Source organism: Oryx dammah, unplaced genomic scaffold (genome assembly GCF_014754425.2).
Source record: "Oryx dammah isolate SB20612 unplaced genomic scaffold, SCBI_Odam_1.1 HiC_scaffold_29, whole genome shotgun sequence".
NCBI classification, from domain to species: Eukaryota; Metazoa; Chordata; class Mammalia; order Artiodactyla; family Bovidae; genus Oryx; species Oryx dammah.
In genome coordinates, this window is record NW_024070213.1 from 61,350,029 (window position 1) to 61,369,280 (window position 19,252).

Sequence of the window (19,252 nt, forward strand, 5' to 3'; positions counted from 1 at the left end):
AGAACTATAGTGTCTTGATTATCATAGCGTACAAGTCTCAAAGTCAAGTAGTAAAGTCCTCTGGCATTGGGGAATTGTTTTTATTTTTATCTTTCTGTTAGCATTGGGATTTTAAAAGCACCCCAGTTGATTTAAATGTACTGCCAAAATCTGAAAACTTGAGAACATTCTAATGTGAGCCACAGTTTCTAGACCCAGCTTTCCCTGTTGCTCTGTTACTATCCTCTAGGCCAACATGATAAGCGAATTAATATACTTGATCCTGCCTCTTTAGCCTGGAACCCTCTTCCTATTCAGCTCTAGGGCTGGTGCGTTAAGGGCTTCATTCAATTTCTCACTTGGTTCCCCTCTACTTTCATTTATTTTTAATATTTATTTTTTATTTTTTTGGTTGCATGGAGTCTTCGTTGTGGCACGTGGGATTTAGTTCCCTGACCAGGAATCGAACCCAGGCCCCCTGTATTGGGAGTGCAAAGTCTTAACCACTGGACCACCATGGAATCCCCCCACTACTTTCAGATAAAAATTCTAAGTCTTTAGTGTGGCTAACATCACCTTTTGTGGTTAGGCTCTCTGATACTTCATCCATTATCTCCCCCAACAAGTACCTTAAGCTTCCACCATACCACATTTGCCTTAAGTATTTCAAATTTCTTCATGCCTACATGTCTTTGCCTGTCCTGCAGCCTAAAACACCCTTTCCTTCTGTCATTGTTGGCCATCTCCTTCCTCTCTTTCAACACATAGCCTGGTATCATCCACTCTGCCCTGCTTTGACCCTCTTATCTGGGATTGGTATCCTGCCCTGGTTCCCATGGCCCTCTGTGCCATGTGCCTTTATCCCAGGCATTAAGGTCCTTTGTTGTAATTGTCAGTGATCTAGTTGCTCAACCCCATTAACCTGTACACACCTTGAAGGCTGAGACTGCATGTTTCCATCTCATCTCTAGTGCCTATCAATGTAATTGGCATATAAGTGAAAGTGAAGTCACTCAGTCATGTCCGACTCTTTGCAACCCCGTGGACTATAGCCCACCAAGCTCCTCCATCCATGGGATTCTCCAGGCAAGAATACTGGAGTGGGCTGCCATTTCCTTCTCCAGGGGATCTTCCCGACCCAGGGATCGAACCCAGGTCTCCTGCATTACAGGCAGACGCTTTAACCTCTGAGCCACCAGAGAAGCCCATATGAGGTACCTAATAAATGTTTTTTAAATGAAAGGAAACCGGGCTCCAATCCACACTGTGATTTGAGGCAGATTCCTCAAATCTGCCTTTTCTGAGACTATTTCCATATCTACAAACTGAAAATAACACCTATGCCACAAGGTAGTTGTAAAACTTAAATGAAGTAATCCATGTAAAATCTACTGGCTGGTCTTGGTATATGGAAAGTACTCAATCTTGGTTCTCTTCCCATCTTCCAACAAACCCTTCCCATTTTTCCTGTTTACACTTCTTTATCTGACCGCTAGGTGGTGCCAGCCTCTGGCCTGACATTCAATTCCAGGGCTGCCCTCTTAATGCCCCTTTCTCAATGCCTGTTATACTCAGGAAAAGGAAAGTGGAAAGGAAAGTGAAGTCGCTCTGTCATGTCCAACTCTTTGCAACCCCACGGACTGTAGCCGACCAGGCTCCTCCATCCATGGGATTCTCCAGGCAAGAATACTGGAGTAGGTTGCCATTTCCTTCTCCAGGGGATCTTCCCTGACCCAGGGATTGAACCCGGGTTTCCCGCATTGCAGGCAGATGCTTTACCCTCTGAGCCACCAGGGAAGGAAAGGGACATGTTTAATAATCTGCTGGGAGATCCCAAGAAAACAAGGTATTCTCTCCACCAATTTCTTTGCCTGCTGTCACCATTCTTGATAACCTGATCATAGATTGCACAGAATTAATTCCTCTGTGGTTTCCCCTATTTGGTTATAATTCCAACCCAAGGATTTGAAGATGGAAAAAGCTTCTTTAGAGTAGAAGTGGGGAGAAAGAGAAGACGTCGAGGCAGAGAGGGACTGCATAATGGGTGCTATAGGAGAAATACGGAGACAATTCTTACAGTCACATCCCATTTGATGGTAATCATGATGGTCTCCTTTACCAGTGCAGACACCCCTACCCCTAACACTCCTGTAAGTTCACCAACCTAACAATCAAGAGGTCCTAACACTGTGTGGATACAAATAAGTAAAGGGACATGATACCTGCCCACAGGGAGTTTATGGTCTGATGGTAGACACAAAATCACAAAATTAAGTGCCAAATTCTAGGTACTAAGGCTGTCTTCAGAGCAAGCTTGGTACAGGAGAGATGGGCAGAGTGAGAATAACAGGAGAGCCTTGCTGAGGAAAGTAGGAAGGAGCTGAGAGAAGAGTATAAGTAAAGGCTCAGGTAGAAATATGCATTCTCTCGTCTTATAGTGACAACCTCAGCACTTCACACATTGGAAATAACCCGAGTGCCCAACAATCCCAGTAGACTATGGAGTATCCAAGAAGGAGGTCCCAAGTAGTCCATGTAAAGAGCAACTTAGGTGTGTGTGTACAATGGGAAAGGGATCAAGATGAGGTAATTGAGAAAAAGCAAGTTCCAGAACAGTATATACTTAATGAGTTGATTCGAAGTTTTAAAAGATGTTTATTTATATTTGTTTATTATTTATTTATTTTGGCTGCACCAAGTAGCTTGCAGTATCTTGGTTCCCCGACCAGGAACTGAACCCAGGCCTCCAGCAGTGAAAGCATGGAATCCTAACCACTGGACCACCAGGGAATTCTGTTTATTGTTTTTTAAAAATCTCTTGGGAGGAGACCCAGGAAACTCTTAGTAGTGGTTTTTCTGAGAGTGGGACTGAAGAATGGGAGCATGAAGTGTGGCAAGTTTACTCTTCACCTTGTACCTTCCTATACTCTTGAGTTTTGCAACCACTAAGTATTATTATTATTATTATTTACAATATAGAGTTAATAAAAATAAACACACAGTCATATCCAGGAGACAGCAGGGACTGGGAGGTTCGCAAGTGAGACGTGTCCATGTGTTGGCTGAGGCCAGATCCTGGAAGAAGACTGGAAGAAGAGTTGACGTGATCATTCTGTTGTCTATGGACACCCAATAGAGGCTCCCCAGCCAGGAAGAAATAGAGGAAGCAGTTTCAGGAAGATTCACCTGCATAAGAGAGGTATCAGGGAGACCCGAGAAACAGGGCTGCCCCCCTCACAACCTTCTCAGGCTATGTATGCTCACTCCAGCTAGCTTTTTCCCTTCAAAGCTGCCTGAAGTCTGTTTCTTTTTTCCCTTTGGGTGGTGCTGGGTCTGGTTGCAACGCTTGGGCTTCTCTAACTGCAGTGCGTGTGGGCTCTCTAGTCGTGGTGCACAGGCTCAGTAGTTGCAGTGTATGGGATCTTATATCCCTGACCAGGCTTTGGGAGCTCAGAATCTTATCCACTGGACCATCAGGGAAGTCCCCTGGACTCTGTTTCTATCTGACTTTACTTGGATGACAATATGGGGAAGGGGTTCTGGGAGAAGGAACCTAGTAGGTGTTCATTAAAAACCTTTAGTAAGTTCCCGCCATGTGACCCATGTTACATGTTAGCCCACGAGGTCTGGATGAAGGGATGAATAAGACCCCACCCTGGACCAAAGAAACTCTGGCAGTGCAAACGGAGGAAAAATCTGAGCCCTATTTCAAAGGAAAAAATGGTAAGTCCTGAGCCCAGGTTTGTAAGATCAATAGAGAAAGGCCCAGAAGACCGGTTGGCAAAAAGTCTAAGGTTTCCGGCCCGGGAGACTAAAGGCAGGTGGCCTTGGCCCTGAGCAAAGCTCGCCTAGAGGAAGCTCTGGTTTGGAGGAAAGGTCTAGCTGTTTCTGGATTCTTCTCTGGCTGTCGCTTCTCTCAACAGACAAGCCCTCCATGCTGCTCTGCTTTCTGCCAGGGCCCGACTGGAGTGAAGATGTGGGGCCTTTCCTTGCCTAGAATTTTAAAAGGAAGAAGGGTGGCGCAAGCCTCCCTCAACTCTAACGTCAGTTTCTGGCAGCCAGCTTCGCTGGCTGTCTCCCTGAACTCCGACTTCCAGACACCAGAAAGTCAGACACCCGAAGTACAGCGGGAAAACACCGCCCAGAAGGGGGCAGCGGCCAGAAGCACGGTGTTGGGCTCCGGGAGCCGCCCGGCGCCCCGTGGACCCCGAGCTAGGAGTCCCTTGTGGACTCTGCCTAGGACAAAGGTCCGGGACCCAGCAGACACCTCCTTAGAAGAACTCGAGGCCTGGAAACAGAGGTCCAAGAGTCCCTCATCTTATTCCAAATCCCCGTTGCTCGAAATTTAAAACCCCGACTTGGTGGGAAGCCAGTCGGAAGGTATAAAAAAACAAAACACCAAACAAAAAAATAAATGAGCCCCGACCTCTTGGGACGAAGCGGGGTGGACCTTCCTCAGCCCCACCCGCTGGTGACTCACCGCCCTCCTAACCAGGGCCTGCCCCTCCCGCGCCCAGTGCCAGGCGAGCAGGACAGGGCGGGTGCTAAGGTGGGCTCCATCCCCAAGCCCTAGGCAGGCGGACAAGCTCCGGCGTGTCCCCGCGGGTGCCCCTGTTTACGCCGAGCCCAGGAGCGAGGTGGGGGCGGGCCTTCTCGGCCCCTCCCCCACCCCGCCCCCCTCCGCCGCAGGCCCCAATCCCGGTCCGGGTTTGACAATGTCTCCAAATCAAAGCTAAGCCTCTCCCCGCATCTTCCCCACGGTCTGGCGGCCCCCAACCCGCCTCCACCCCAGGCAGGGGAGTCACAGTCAGGGTTCCCCCAGGAGATCAGGCCTCGGTCCACACCTCCCGATCTTAGATCCCCAGACCGGGCCTGAAATCCTAGGGCGACACACCGAGTTTTAAAGCCAAGCGGCTCAGCTCTCTTCGCCCCCTGCCCAATCCCTCTCGCCGCTTCAGTTCTCGAGCGCCAGGCAGAAGGGCCCAGTCAGGGGAATGGGCACTCCAGGCCCAAAACCAACCAGCGGGGCCCCAGGAACCCCCGCTCTCGGACCGCTCGCCAGAGCTCCAAATCTTGTCGCTCCTCTGACTCCCCCTCCCCAGGGCAGCGCGCCAAATCAGCGCATGCGCACTCGGAGGATTGCCGCGTAGCTCTTTCTACCCCCCGCCCCGGCTTTTTCTTTCCCCGCCCCTTTTCTCCCTCCCTCCTCTCCCGGTCCCCTCCCTCTCCCCCCCAACTCAGCCCGCCCCGCGGCACCTCAGTCCCGGGAACAGTGGTGCGAGCTCCAGGCCCGTGCACTGAGGAGGCGGAAACGAGGGGAGCCCCCAGAGCTCCATCAGGCCCCTTCCAAAGGCTCCCCCACCCGTCCACGCCCCCCACCCCCCCACCCCGCCTCCTCCCAATTGTGCATTTTTGCAGCCGGAGGCGGCTCGGAGATGGGGCTGTGAGCTTCGCCCCGGGAGGGGGAAAAAGAGGAACGAAGAGAAAAGCAGGGGGTGAAGGGTTTGGATTTGGGGGCAGAGGGTGCAGCCCCGTCTGCAGGCCCTCCGCGAGGGGCTCCGAACTCTACATCCTCACCCACGCCCCTGGTGCGCTTTGCTGAAGGATAGGATAAGAATAGAGGAGAAGGGAGGGAGGAGGAAAAAGGGGGGCCCCCCAATTGGGGGGGGGCGACGGCGAGAAGTAACAGGACCAGAGGAGAGGGGCTGCTGCTGGCATCAGCCCACACCATGCTGACCCCGCCGCTGCTGCTGTTGCTGCCCCTGCTCTCTGCTCTGGTCGCGGCCGCTGTCGACGGTGAGTGAGATTCCGCGGCCCCCTTGGACCCTTGGGGACACTCACTCCCCAGCCCCCACTCCTGTGTTCGGATGGGAAAGGGAGTCGCGGGAGGGGGTGCCTTTTGTTATCCCAGTCCAGCTGACACTGCAGCGGCCCAGCTGGGGGCGGGGATGGGGGTCCAATTTGGAGGATGGGGGCCTTGGGCAAATGATGCTTCTGGGACCCCCCCCCCCCAGCCCAAACAAAGACCAGAGGCCTGGGAAGGGAGAAGAGGGACCCCCCTTTTTCTGATCCTGGGGTCTAGAGGCCTTCTCCTATCTCTGTTCGGGGAGGGCCTCCGCCTCCCCTACATCCTCTACCCCCCCACCCCCATCTAAATTGTAAAGGAATCCGGATTTGCAATGTACTGGCTGCAAAAGGGGGCGGGGGTCCTTTTGCTGTGGCCTCTGAATCTGGAAGGGAGAGCTGGGTCCGGGTGCCTTGCTGGGCAGAGGGCAGGCTAGATGGGGACTGGCTCTGGGTCGGGAGAGGGAGGGCCACGGGAAGGCCCCCTGCTTGGGTGTGGAATCTGGGCCCTTGGAGACCAGGCTTGGAGGCCTGAGTCCAGGATTTAGCAGGCTGCCAGCCTGGGTTCCGAAATGAGCACTTCCCCCTCTCAGGGCCTCTGTCAGTAGCCTGGAAAGAGCTGTATTGAGGGGTGTAGCGGGTGGGGGCAGGCGAAGCTATATGACTTTGAATTTTCCTTCTTAATTCCTGGGAGCTTTGAGATGAAAAAACGTCAGATGTCATCATTGGGGAAGGGGACTGGAGAATGGCCTGGAATGCTGAAGGAAGGGTGGAAAAAGGCTGCTCTCTCCCTGACTTCTGGTTTGATCACAGTTTGGACTAGAAGGAGAGCTGGAGGTTGGATGGGGGTTATGTCATGCCCCCACCCCTAATTCCCTGCTCTTTAGGTAGATGTGTTTATTTCTCTCCACCACTTCCCCTCCTCCCCTCATACACACACACTTTGTATATTGCAGTTAGCTTTGGGCAAGAACTGTGTCCTTTTGGAGAAAGAGGTGCCCTCTTGCTTTTTTTTTAGTGTCAGCTATTTTCCCTCTTACTTGTGAGTCACTGGTTCAAGTCTTGCTCAAGCTTTGGGCTGGGGTCACGGGGTTGGGCTGGGCTGGGCCCCTGATTTGAGTAGGGGTGGGATCTGATCCATTCCCGTCACTTTAATCTTCTCATCCAGAGAAAAAAATCTGCACCCAATACCATTGTGCACCCCTCCTCCATCTTCTCAATTCTGCCAGATTGGGATTGGGAAAGTTTTTCTCTGAAACTGGATTAACTCTTCCCCTCCCCACAACTTGCTTCAGTTGGGAGGGGTGTTGGGGGACAGGAAATATATAGGACAGTATATTCAGTAGCTCTCAATTATGCCATCTTGGGGACTCTGTCCACCTACCACTCACCCCACATGGAGAAGAGGAAAGAAGCTGTGCCCGGAATACCCTTCAGACCAGCCCTTGCCTGTGATTTCCTCAGTTATGGGTGTTGTTTCCTCTTGTTCTTAATCCTGTTAAGTGAGAGGGGAAACTGAGGCAGAGAGATCTGGAAGGGATAGAAAAGCATTTTAAGAGAGAAAGAGTAATGCATCAAGAGCCCCACGATGGAAGGAGGATGGAGTTAGGCAGAAAGAAGAGGGGGTCTCTGTGGAAAGCAGACAAGGGCCCCAGCCCAGTCAGGAATGGCCCCAGGGAGCTTCACCCCTCGGGTAATTAACCCACCAAGTTGGTGGGTGGTGAGTGGAGGAAGGAGACTGGACATGTTTTCCTTAATGGTCTCCCACCCCTTTTGTAAGTTTCCACCCAGCCCACAGCTGTAACCCCAGCTCAAGCCAAACTCTATCCAAAGTCCTGGGCAACTCTGAGACCCCACAGACTGTAGCCCGCCAGGCTCCTGTGTCTATGGGATTTTCCCAGCAAGGATACTGGAGTGGGTTGCCATTTCCTCCTCCAGGGCTCTTCCGGACCTAGGGATCGAATCTGCATCTCCTGCATTGCAGGCGAATTATTCACCGATGAGCCACCAGAGAAACCCCTAGGGAGAGGACCCCTCCCCAAACTCACATTACTGTTTTCACCTTTGGAATGGGAATATGACTCATCCAGAGTGGTTCCCACTCAGGAGAGTGGGAAAGGGAGACTGCACAGACCTGTAGTGCCAACGTCGTCCAGGACCGCCCAGGGGTTCATATATCCTACCCTTGCCCTCATGCCCTGTGGCCCACAGACACAACTTTTTCCTTCGTTTCCCAGAGAAGGGCATGTCCTGGCTCCAGCTTACCTCCCTCAGTGTCTAATCTTCCTTCCTACTGCTGGCTCACATGGACTCTGCTGCTTTGCCTTCAGGGGAGCAGCCCTAGGTCCTTCTCCAGCACTTCCGCCTTCTCTGTTGTGCCTGAACCCAATCCCCAGGGTCCCCTTCTCTTTGGGGAGCGATGTCACTCCTTGCTAGTAGACAGAACTGGGTCTACTTGCTTTCTGGGAGGCTGGAGAAACAGATGGACTGGAGAGTGAGAAGAGAGGTCATTGAGGTCTCTGCTGAGATGAGGAAGATTTTGTAGTGGGGAGGGCTGGCTGCCTCCCTGTCTCCTACCCATCTCCACATACCCCCTTGAGCCAGTATATTACCTGTTATCAGACAAGCTGGACAGTGAACTTAGTTATGAGGCTGAGCCTCCTGGCTCTGTGAGAAATGGTTCCAAACTCCTTTCTCCCCTGGTCAGACCCAGATGCCTGACTATCTCCCCTCACCCTTGTCTTTCAAACCAGGGACGTGAGGACATTGATTTGGGGATGGAGGTATATTTTGATGTTTGAGGCTGCTTCTCAAAACTTCCTTTTCTCCCAATCTTAGCCACCCCCCTTCCTCCATTTTCTCTATTATTTTCCCCCCAGCCACTCCCCATCACTGGGCCTCTTAAGGATGTCAGCCGGGCAGAAGGGGCAGGAGGGGCGCTGGCCGGAGCCAGATCCTGTCCAAACCTTCCTCCCACTCCCGACTTTTCAAAACTCCTTTGGGAAGCCCTTCCTTACCTAGTCTAACTTTCTTTCCTCCTGCTGTAGCCTCAGCCTTTGCGTATCAAAACCCCAAGCTTAAGGCTTATTACCCGCCTCAGTAGCCTCCTCTCAGCCCCTGCCCCCAGCCCTCTGAGCTCTCCAGCATCCAAGTCCTCCAGCTCTTGATGCGGGCTCCTCACCCTTGGGCAATCTGAACGCAGTGGGACCATCCATGCAAGGGTCCCTGACCTGGTGGAACTGTGTGCTGGGTGTGTTTGGAGCATCTCAACCCACCCCACTGTGTTCAGTCCCAGATTTCAGCCCAGTTTTTAACAGGATCCCACATTGTTTGGAGAAGGAAGTAGTTGACTCTGGGATTGCTTCCGGTGCAGTGGCCCCAGGCCCCAGTGTAAAGCCTCCCTGGGAAAGAGGCGAGGGACAGTGGAGGGCAGCATTTACCCCTGTTGCACCCCAGGGTAGATGAGGGTCTCTCTGAGGCCTTGGCCTTCCCATCGAAGAGCTTCCATCTTCCTTCCTACCACCCTCCCAATTCTGTGGGAGGCAATGGCCCCTATTCTGAGTTTGCCTGGGGTCAGACAGTGGTAGGGCCGGGACTCCACTTGCCTGAGTAAAGATACATGCTTACCCACCCTGAATCTCAGGGATGTTTTTCTCCAGATTCATCCCAAGACAACTGTGCCATTATCTTGGCAACCTCTGGGCTGAGACCCTCTTCCTAGGTTTTTTCCTCTGTTTATCATTGGTATGTGCGGTCTTGGCCTCCAAGAACCTCTGTCTCCCATTCTCCTAGCTAATCTCTCTTATCTCATCCTCTCTCCTCCTGTTGTGGCATTCTCTGTCCAGTCTCTCTCAGTCTCTGTGTCATGCTTTGTCTCTGCCTGTCTCCATCCACCTCCATCCAGGCCTCTTGGTATCCCAAAAGCTATCTGGGAGCAGAAATCTCTCCTGGGCTCTCCCCCGTGTTCGCCATTTTGGAGTTGTTATTCCCCTCTCAGGCCAAACTGGGAATCTCCATTTTGGCAGTGAAAGTTCTCCCTCCACTTTCTTCCAAGTTCCTCTCTCTTTTTCCCCCTCCACTAATTTGGAAGAGAATGTTTCTGGAAGAAGAGAACTTGATACCCTTTGTGGGTTGAATAAGAGGGAGAATGCAGATAATTCAGAAAGGCGGAGGGAGGTTAGACTTCTGGCAGAACTTCCTCACGACTTGAGAACTGGAGAGAGGTGTGGGGAATTGGTCAGGAGCTTAGAGCTTTTATTTCTATGGCTGTGTGTGCAGGGGGTTGGGGGTAGGTGAAGAGGGTTTCTGAAGGCCTGGTGAGAGATATGCTGACCTCTGGAGGCATTTGAGGGGTCTGGACTTTACTTGCGGGGTAGGTTGGGGGGAGCATGGAGGAAAAGATGGTGGGGAGGTCAGGCTAATGTCCCGCTGAGTCAATATTGACTCAGGATGGAGGGGGAGACCATCCCCCTCCCCCCCGGCAGCCCAAGCCATCCTGTCTGTCTGTCCAGGCCGCAAAGCAGAGGCCCAGACTCAGGAATGACAAAAATGTGTCTGAGCCTCACTGAGCTGCGGGGAAGGAGCCACCGGGTAACACCCAAAATACATAAAATTCAGTGAAAAGCTCTGGGTTTGGGCCTGGGAGGCCCCTGCCGCCCCACCCCCGTATGTTTGAAAGTTTAGATTCCTGCAGGCTCTGGCCCCCCCCACTCCCTGGCCACCCCCTGGCTCCTCTGTTCCCTTAGCTTTATCATGTGGTTCTTTTTAGAAAACATCCCCCGGTACACAGCCTGTCTCTCCTTCTGCTGGGTCTGCTCTTGAAAAGGGCCTCAGGGTTCTCCTTCACCCTTACCCTGCCTCAGGTCTCCTGGGTCTTTAGGAAATCTCACCCCCCTCTCTTCCTCTCCGTCTCTGCTCCCAAGGGATCAAACGATGGGTGCCCTCCTCTAGAGGAGTCACCCTTGCCACCCTTCCGAACCCTGTCCCCAAGGTCTCAGAATGGGACAGGACGGCAGCCGAAGCTCAAGCAGGGCAGTGGGGCCCGTGTTGTGTCTGGATGCACACCCAGCCTTACACCTCCTGTTCTGGCTCCAGCTTGGTGGCCCTGGGGGCCGTGGCTGGGCTGGGTGCCTGGGTTTGGGTGGGGGGGGCAGGGGTGTTGGCCAGAGTTAGCATGGCGGTCACATTCATCTCCGGGCAAAGCTGAGAACAGACAGCCCCTGTGTCCTGGTGTTCTCTCTGCAACCTCCCTCACTCTCCCTCTGTAGTTCTCTCCTCCTTCTTTTCCCTCCTCTCTTTTCCCTCTGCTGTCCTGTTCTTATCCCTTTCCATCTTCTCCACTGTCTCCCCTCCTCTCTGAGGAGCCTTGAAGGCCAGGGCCGCCTCCTGTAATCCCCGTCCCCACTCCCAGTGCCAGAGGACCCTGCCATTTCCCTTTTTCATCCTTCTGCTCCGCTGTCATGGCCAGTAAGAAATCACCTGTTCAGTTACTAATTGCTTTATGCCTCAGTTTCCTCATCTGTATATGGGATTGCAACCGTAGCCACATCACAGGGTTTGAGGATCTAAATGAGTTAATACGTAAAAGTGTCTCAGCCTAGGTGCTGACGCAGAGTCACCATGTTGAAAACTGTTAGCTCATATCCTTAGGAACCCCCAGATCTCCTGAGGGGTGGGAGCCAGGGGAGGCCACTAGTTGCTCCCTAATGTAGGGCCATGTTGTTCCCTCATCTGCGGCCACCTAGCTGGGTTTTCTGGGTGCTGGCATCAAACGCAGAAGGTGCAGCTGAGGGGAGTGGGGTTGGCTGCGGGCTCTAAGCAGATTACAGGTTTCCGACCCCACCCCCACTGCAACACCCTCCACCTCTGAATGAGACTTCCCTTGGCCCGTGTAGACTGCCCCAAAGTAGGTTATTTGTTCCTTTCCTCCCCTTTCCCTATGAAGGAAATCAAAGACAGGCCTTAGCCTTCAAACTCAGGTCTTTCCTCCACCATCCCTGACAGAAAGGAAGTTCTTCCCGCATCTCTTAGGTCCTTGTGCTGCCCTGGTGTGCGCCCAGTACCCCGCCCCAGGCCGGAGGGCTCTGCTGTGGGCCAGGGCCCAGGGGGCTCCTCTTCCTTTCACTCCCCACCCCCACTCCCCTCCCTCGCAAGAGCACATCTGGTTTGTGAATCTCTCTCATTCCAGCTTTCGGAGTTTGCCAGCTGCTGTTTCCTCTGTCGAGCTCAGGCCAAAAATGGGGGTGGGGGACAGCAAGGGGACAAAGTGAGGGCCAAAGCAGGGGGGATTGTGGCTGGGATGTGGAATAGAGGGGAGATTGGAGTGACCAACCAGTGACCTCGGGCCTGGGCTGTGAGTTCTACCCTGGCGAGGAGTGGAGGCATGGACTGCTAAATCCAGGTGGGGGCAGGGATGGACATAGGGACCTGTCTGGGCTCCAAATAGCCCATCTGCCTCTGAATCCCATTCCAGCCCCCTCTACCACCGCTCCCCCCCCCCCCCCCCCCCCCCCCCCCCCCCTCCCCCCCCCGGGGAGGGGGACCGTCATCCGGCATGCTAACTAGGCTGCCTAGCAGTTTCCCCGGGAAGACCTCACAGCTGGCCCAGTGGGGCAATGAACTCAGCATTATCCGCCTCCTCAAGGGGCCTTTATTCCCTGCTCAGGGTGGGGGGCAGGGGAGGGGGCTCCAGGGTGGGGGGCCTAGCCAGGCCATCCTTGATGTGTTTCCTGAACTTGGCTCTCACCCTGGCCGGCGGCCTGAGCGCAGTCCCCTCTGCCAGAGGCAGGGGTTGAGGGGGAGGACGTCTTCCCAGTGTGGCTCTCCTCAGAGTCCATCCCTCCCTGCTCAGAGCCCCGGCACTCTTTCCTTCTGCTCCGTCCCAGCCCTGAGCTCACTCTACCCTGCTGTCTTCCTGGGGTGCCATGGCTCCTGAGGGGCCACCCCGCCCCTCCTGGGCACCCCAGCGCCTAGTTTACTGCCTGGCACAGAGCTGGGCTCTGGTGCATGACAGCCGAAGAGAAATGGGATTGACACAGATCGAGGAAGAGGCAATGCAGGGCTGGGAGACTGGGGGGCGGCAGTGAAGGCGGTGGGGCTTGCCTCCCTCCCGAGGAGGACATGCTGACAGGGTTGGGAGGAATAGCGCCCGAAGACCTCTCAGTGGAAATGGGGAGCCTGGTGTCAACTGGCTGCTTCACAGCTTAGAGTCGGTTAAACGGGTCTAAGTCCTGATTGTGACATTTGCCTGCTGTGTGACCCCACAGCCTCTGAGGCTCGGTTTCCACATCTGGGAAATGGTATTAGTCGTACCTAATTTGTCATATTGTGGAGAGGATTGAATGCGATGATACATGGAAAGAACTGGTTGATCACACTTCCCGGCACATACTGAGGTAACAATGAGAGTTAGTGTTACCATGTTTAATTCATCCCTGGAGAATGAGGTAAGAGAATGGGGTGGGTGTAGAGAGCAGATGGTGGGGTGAGGGATTAGGGCAAAGAAAGGTCCTGGATATAGGAACTTCTTGGGTTGGCTGGGCTGAAACTAGCTCCTTCAGGTCACCCCAGGCATCCCCTTGCCTTGGCTCTCCAGCCCTGTCGGCTTGAGCAATCTTAGGTACCTATTAACTCTGAGGGCATCCGCAAGGGAGACTGTTTAGAGAATGGATGTGGAGGCAGAACTCCTCTGTTGATACCATCTCTGAGACACCCATGTGCCAAGGGCACCCCAAACACATGTCCCGTCTGGGGAGGGCCTGGTGGTTAGGAGTTGGAGATGTGTGGGGTGATGTGTTCTAAGGACCAGTAGTGTCCCAGAGGGTGAAGGAGCAGAGAGGTTAGTAAAGACCAGCTCTGGACCTCTAGTGGGATGGAGAAGATAAAGAGAAAACCTGTCAAAAACCTAAATGCCCCATCACTCTCAGTCAGCAGAGTGGAGGCTGCTGTGGTCTGACCAGAGTATCAGAGAACACAAGGGCTTTGGCCCTGAGAGCTGGGAGAGCACACACCCAATGGGCAGCCTACAGGGGTCAGTCAGGCGGCAGCAGTGTGCTCCCCGCGTCCTTCCCCTCCCCCGTCTCAGGTACACAGTGTTCAGGAGTGACCCCCAACCCCTGCCTCCCACCCCTGCTCCACACATGAATCTTGGGTTAGAGCCTGGGCCGGATGGAGACTGCTACTGCCTGAAGAAGGAGGAGGAACCCTTGAGGGCTTTCAGACTGTAGAGCTGGCCTCCACCCCTATTCACACCCCTGTTTTCTTCCCTTGGCCCTAGTCCCTAAGACTTGCAGCCCCAAGCAGTTTGCCTGCAGAGATCAGATCACCTGTATTTCAAAAGGCTGGCGGTGTGATGGTGAGAGGGACTGCCCGGATGGATCTGACGAGGCTCCCGAGATTTGTAAGTACCTTTTCTAGATCCCTACCCCCCATCACTGATTTTTCCCTTTTCCTTTTGGCCCAGGCAGTCTAGGATGAAGACAGTTGAGCTAGAGCCTGGTGTGGACCTTGCTCTGTGATTGTTTGTACATGACACAGCTAAAACTGTCCAACTGTCCTCCCCCTGCTCTTCAAAGAGCCCGGCAAGGTGTTTGGTATGCTCAAAAATGAGCTTCCTCAGCCGCTGTACCCGCCCCCCACCCCAGCCTCCCTGAGACCATATTCTCTGGGCTGACAGCTTTGCTGGAAGGTTCCCCTCCCTTCTTTCTGGCTCCTTCCGCTTCTTCCCACCTCTGAGCCTCCTGATCCTTGATGGGTGCCCCTGGGTCTTGCTGGGTCCCCTTCCTGTCCTCAGGTTCCCAGGCCAAAGGCCACTGGCTCTGGCTCAATCTCTGTACCAGAAGCCCCACCCCTGAGCATTTCCCGCCCTCCTCCCTCCCCCTACCCTCAGTAAGTGGTGTAATCAGAGGCAGCTGTTTAAACTGGGAGAAAGGTCCCCACCCAGCCTTTACCCTGCCAGTGGGGGATGGAGAACTTGCTGGCGGGACCCTGGAGTCCTGGGCAGCTGGCAAACTCTCCGCCTTCAGAGCCTCTCCCCTGCCGGGCTAGTCTGGGCAGGGGTCTGGGGACCCTGCATTCTTAGGTCTTTCTCTCTTCTCTCTTGGAGTTTATCGTGTCCCAGCCCCATCTCCACATCCTCACTCATAATTATTAGCAGTCATTTTAGGGCCAGAAGAGGAAGCCACTAGTTCTCTCTGCCTCACCTTGACACCCTGCTCTGGAGGTGTGGGAGCCAGGGGTATTCTATGAGTGTTTCTGTGGTGGCTCAGCCTGGAGTGTCTGCTTATCTCAGGCCACCTTTATGCCCCACTTTTCGGACCCCAGTGTTTGGTGTTGAAGATAAAGAAAGCCGTGCAGAGGGGCCAGATCTGGCTCTTTTTATCCATCCTTTAGTTAGATGCAGATATACATATCCGCTCACTGTCCCCACTTGTGCACATTCCTAGACCCATCACACTCACACTTAGCTGCTCCCGGGGCCTGACTCACTCCCCCTACCCTGCTGACCTACACACACAGAGGCAGATGCTGGCACAAACACATTCTCGCAGCCATGCAGAGTCACCACTCTGAAACGAGGATACAGAGACATAACCTGCACACAGACAGATGCCCCAGACACTCACACGCAGACCCAGACTTGCTCCCAAGAGGACCTGGAAATGTACATACTGAGGCCGGCAGCACCGGCACACGTGGAGATTCATAGATTCACCTCACTCCCCACCACTCTGCTCCATGGTACACACCTCCCCTACCTCTGCATGTGACTCCTCCCCGGCACAGGCAGACAGATGTGCTTGCATGCAAGCACCTTCTTACATCCTGTCTGGGCTTGGAAACCCATGGGCAGTGATCTGTCTACCAGCCGACAGGCTCAGCCAGTGTCCTAGATCCTGGCCTCCTTAGGATCCCCTGAAGAGCTCTGTGCTGCCCTCCCTGCAGCCCATCTTCTTGGGCAACAAGGAAAGTGGAGACATCACCAGCGGGCCACAACCTTTGACAGTTCCCAAAGTCCTCCATCAGGCAGGCTGCTCTGGGGTGGAGGTCTAGCATAGTGTGTCGCATAAAAATATAATGGAAGGCATGCATTTCAATTTTGAAATTTTCTAGTAGCTACATTCAAAAAAAGGTCCAAATAGGAACTTTCCCGGTGGTCGGGTGGTCAAGACTCCTCCTTCCCATAGAGGGGATATGGGTTCAATCCCTGGTTGCGGAACTAAGATCCCACATGCTATAGGATGTGGCTAAAAAAATGTGTCTACTTAAAAAAAAAAAAAAAAAGATCAAAATAATCAGATGAAATTAATTTTAACTTTATTTTACTCAGTGTGTACAAAATATCATTTCAGCATATTTTTTCATATAGAAGTATTGAGGCCTTTTGCATTCTTTTTTGTGGCTGTGGTATTAAGTCTTCAAAAACTAGTGTACATTTTATTTATTTATGGCCCTTCCACACACCTTGTAGGATGATATTTCCCCAACCAGGGATTGAACCTGGAGCTACTGCAGTGAAAGAGTCCTAACCACTGGACCGCCAGGGAACTGTCATGGTTTTTTGTTTGTTTTTGCCAGTGTGCATTTTATACTTCCAGTTGGAACTGGTCACATTTCAAGTGCTGAATAGCCGTGTATGATGCTTCATATTGTAAAGTGCATTTCTAGAAGACTTGGTCCAGCTCTCCGCCCAGGCTCTGTGACCCAGGATGTTATGGGAAGGAGGGGTGCTTTGTCTCCTGGTGTAGAATGTGGAAGCCTCGGGGTCCACAGCCTGGGGCATCTGGGGAGTGGACTCTTTGCTGAAACCTAGTTATCCCCTCCACCTGGCGGATCCCAGGTCTGGCTACTATTGGGAGTAGCATAGATGAGCCCGAGGTTGAAGAGTCTAACAGGCCCTAGGCCTCCTGAGATCTAAAAATTGCAGGTGCCTGAAACCCCAGTCCCAGCCCCTCCCTCAGTGAGTAGCTGGCCAGACAGCCTCTGTAGCCAGCATGCCCACAGCGACCTTTCCGTCTGCCCCCAGGTCCGCAGAGTAAGGCCCAGCGATGTCAGCCAAACGAGCACAACTGCCTTGGCACTGAGCTGTGTATTCTCATGTCCCGCCTCTGCAACGGGGTCCAGGACTGCGCAGACGGCTCGGATGAGGGGTCCCACTGCCGAGGTAAGGGCTCTTCACCTCTGCTCTCCCAGGTGGATGCTGTGAGTTTGCCGCCGGGCACCTGATGGGTCTGAAGGCCTGCTGCTGAGCACTGTCTGCACACTGTCCTTGGACTGCAAAGGGCACAAGGCCTGACCTGCTGCCCTGTGCCCCGGGCACGTCTCTGGCTGTGTGTGCTCACACGTGTCACTACCCCTCTTCAGTCCCCCGTTCCCCACCTGTGAAACGAGAGCTCTCTACTAGATCAGCATGTTCATACTTTTTTAGTTTTGTAAACAGTGGGGTTGTTTCTTTGCACGGTTTCTTATAGGGAACCTGAGTATGAGCAGCAGAGACAAGCAGATGCTGTCACTGAAGCGGGGGCTGGCGGGGGGGGGGCGGCGCACGTCTGCAGCTTTGTTGCCTGCCTCCCCTGCCAGGGACCCTGAAGTCATCCCCTGGGAAGGGCAGGTCTTTGAGGCTCTTGGAAGCTGCTTCATGGGAAGGGTTCCTCCTCCACCCCCCCAACTGAGGAGGGAACTTTAAGACAGTAGGTCAGACTTCTTCCCACCTGCATCTCAGGTCCACCAGCTCTACAGGTCTTCCTCTAGAGACCCTTCTGTCCCAGGGGGAGTCTGGATCTCTCCTGAGGATGGGAGAGATTCCTGAGGAGGGGGGTTGGAGGGGGAGGAAGCTCAGGCCTGCACCTCAGGGAACAGGAACTTCTACTGCCCTCAAGGTCCGGGCCTGGAACAGGAAGCTGGCTTTGTGAGGCCCTAGGCAAGCCCCTGGGGGTGGAGACCCTGTCCTGTGTCTACAAGGCGTGTCAGAAAACATCTGCCTGTGGGAAGAGACACATCTGGATCCTGTTCACTGAGGGCAGGGAGCTTGTGGAAGATTTTTATCCTTTTCCTTTGGTTGAGTCTGCATGGTTTTGTCAGAAACTCCTGGAATGGGATGTAGAATGTGGGTCCAGGGGGCTGACTTTAATTACCACGCACGTCCCATCTTATCGGGCAGTGTTCAAGTTTGCCTGCTTTTGCATACAAGGTCAGCATGACAAACAACCAAGAACATATGAAACCTAGGGCTTGAACTTCCTTCTCTGATACTACAGAAGCTAGACCTCCTCATCCTTCTACCCCATATCCAGAAGAGAACCTCTTTTCTAGATTTTCCAGAAACAAACACTACTTCCCCTCTTTGCAGGGCAAGGCTCGACTGGGGAAGCACCTTCAGGCTCTGGGACAGAGGTGGGGAGGAGAAAGGGTAACCAGGGCCTGGCTCCCCATCTTTGCACCTCCTGGCAGGCTTAGCGCCTCTAAACGTCTTAGCATCTCGGGCAGCGCTCTCTCCTAGGTGGGAGGGGGGGAGCAGGGGTGCGAGGCAACTGGACAAAGGGGTCTTTGTGGCCAGGCCGCCTGGCCCCACGCAAGGCCATTAATTGGGTCGCTGGTCTGGGGGGGTAGCTGCTCCCCCACCTCTTCCCCCTCCTGCTTCATTCCCTTCTGTCTCCCCTGTGGAAGTGGGTCAGAGGCAGGAGGAAGATTAGAGAAAGATCCCGGGGGAGCCAGGTTTGCTTCTCTTCCTCCTCTCCTCTACCTGGGCCTCGGGCCTTCTCTCTGGGCCCTCTCGGACACCAGGGCTGGGTTGCAGGCCTGCTTCCAGACCAGACCTGGGGTCCTGCGTGGCAAGACTCGATTCCCTGCCAACGCTTCCCCTTCAGCCCCAAAGCCAAAATTGCAGTCCTCGGGCACTACAGGCAGGAGGCATGTGAAGGGGCTCAGAGTTAGTCCCCACGTGCTGTTGACCAGCAAACTAGGAACAGAGTGGGTCGGGGCAGCCAGAGCAGGAAGATGCGGGTTCTGAGCCACAATTGGCAATGCGACCTTGGACCTGTCTTATACCCTCATCAGTCTCAGTTTCCTCACTTACAAAATATACTTGATGCTTCCTAAGCCACTTCATCTCTGACCCTGCAGGCCTGGGAAGTGGTTACTGGGGTTGAGGGAAGGTTGCTGTCTGGGTATGATTGCCAGATCTGGGGGCCTGAGCATATGTCACCCGCCCACCCACCTCCGCCCACAGAGCAACGAGGACAGTGTTCCCATCTGGGCTGCCAGCACCACTGTGTCCCCACACTCAACGGGCCCACCTGCTACTGCAACAACAGCTTTCAACTACAGGCAGATGGCAAGACCTGCAAAGGTAAGTGTGCACACGTGTACATACTGGGGTTCAGGACGTGCTGGGGGGGCAGTGGGCTAGGTTGGGGAGGAGAAAGCTTGAAAG

At 53.8% G+C, this 19,252-nt stretch overlaps 1 protein-coding gene across 2 annotated transcripts in view; it reads left to right on the plus strand.

The window, feature by feature from the left end:
- Nucleotides 1–5,235: 5,235 nt before the first annotated feature.
- Nucleotides 5,236–19,252, plus strand: part of LRP1 (LDL receptor related protein 1) — an 80,387-nt gene continuing 66,370 nt past the window's right edge. For both annotated transcript variants that reach the window (XM_040233012.1, XM_040233013.1), the window contains exons 1-4: nt 5,236–5,775; nt 14,099–14,221; nt 16,847–16,984; nt 19,049–19,168. In XM_040233012.1, the coding sequence (XP_040088946.1) occupies nt 5,709–5,775; nt 14,099–14,221; nt 16,847–16,984; nt 19,049–19,168 (448 nt within the window). In that variant the 5' untranslated portion in view covers nt 5,236–5,708. The remainder of the gene's footprint in view (nt 5,776–14,098; nt 14,222–16,846; nt 16,985–19,048; nt 19,169–19,252) is intronic.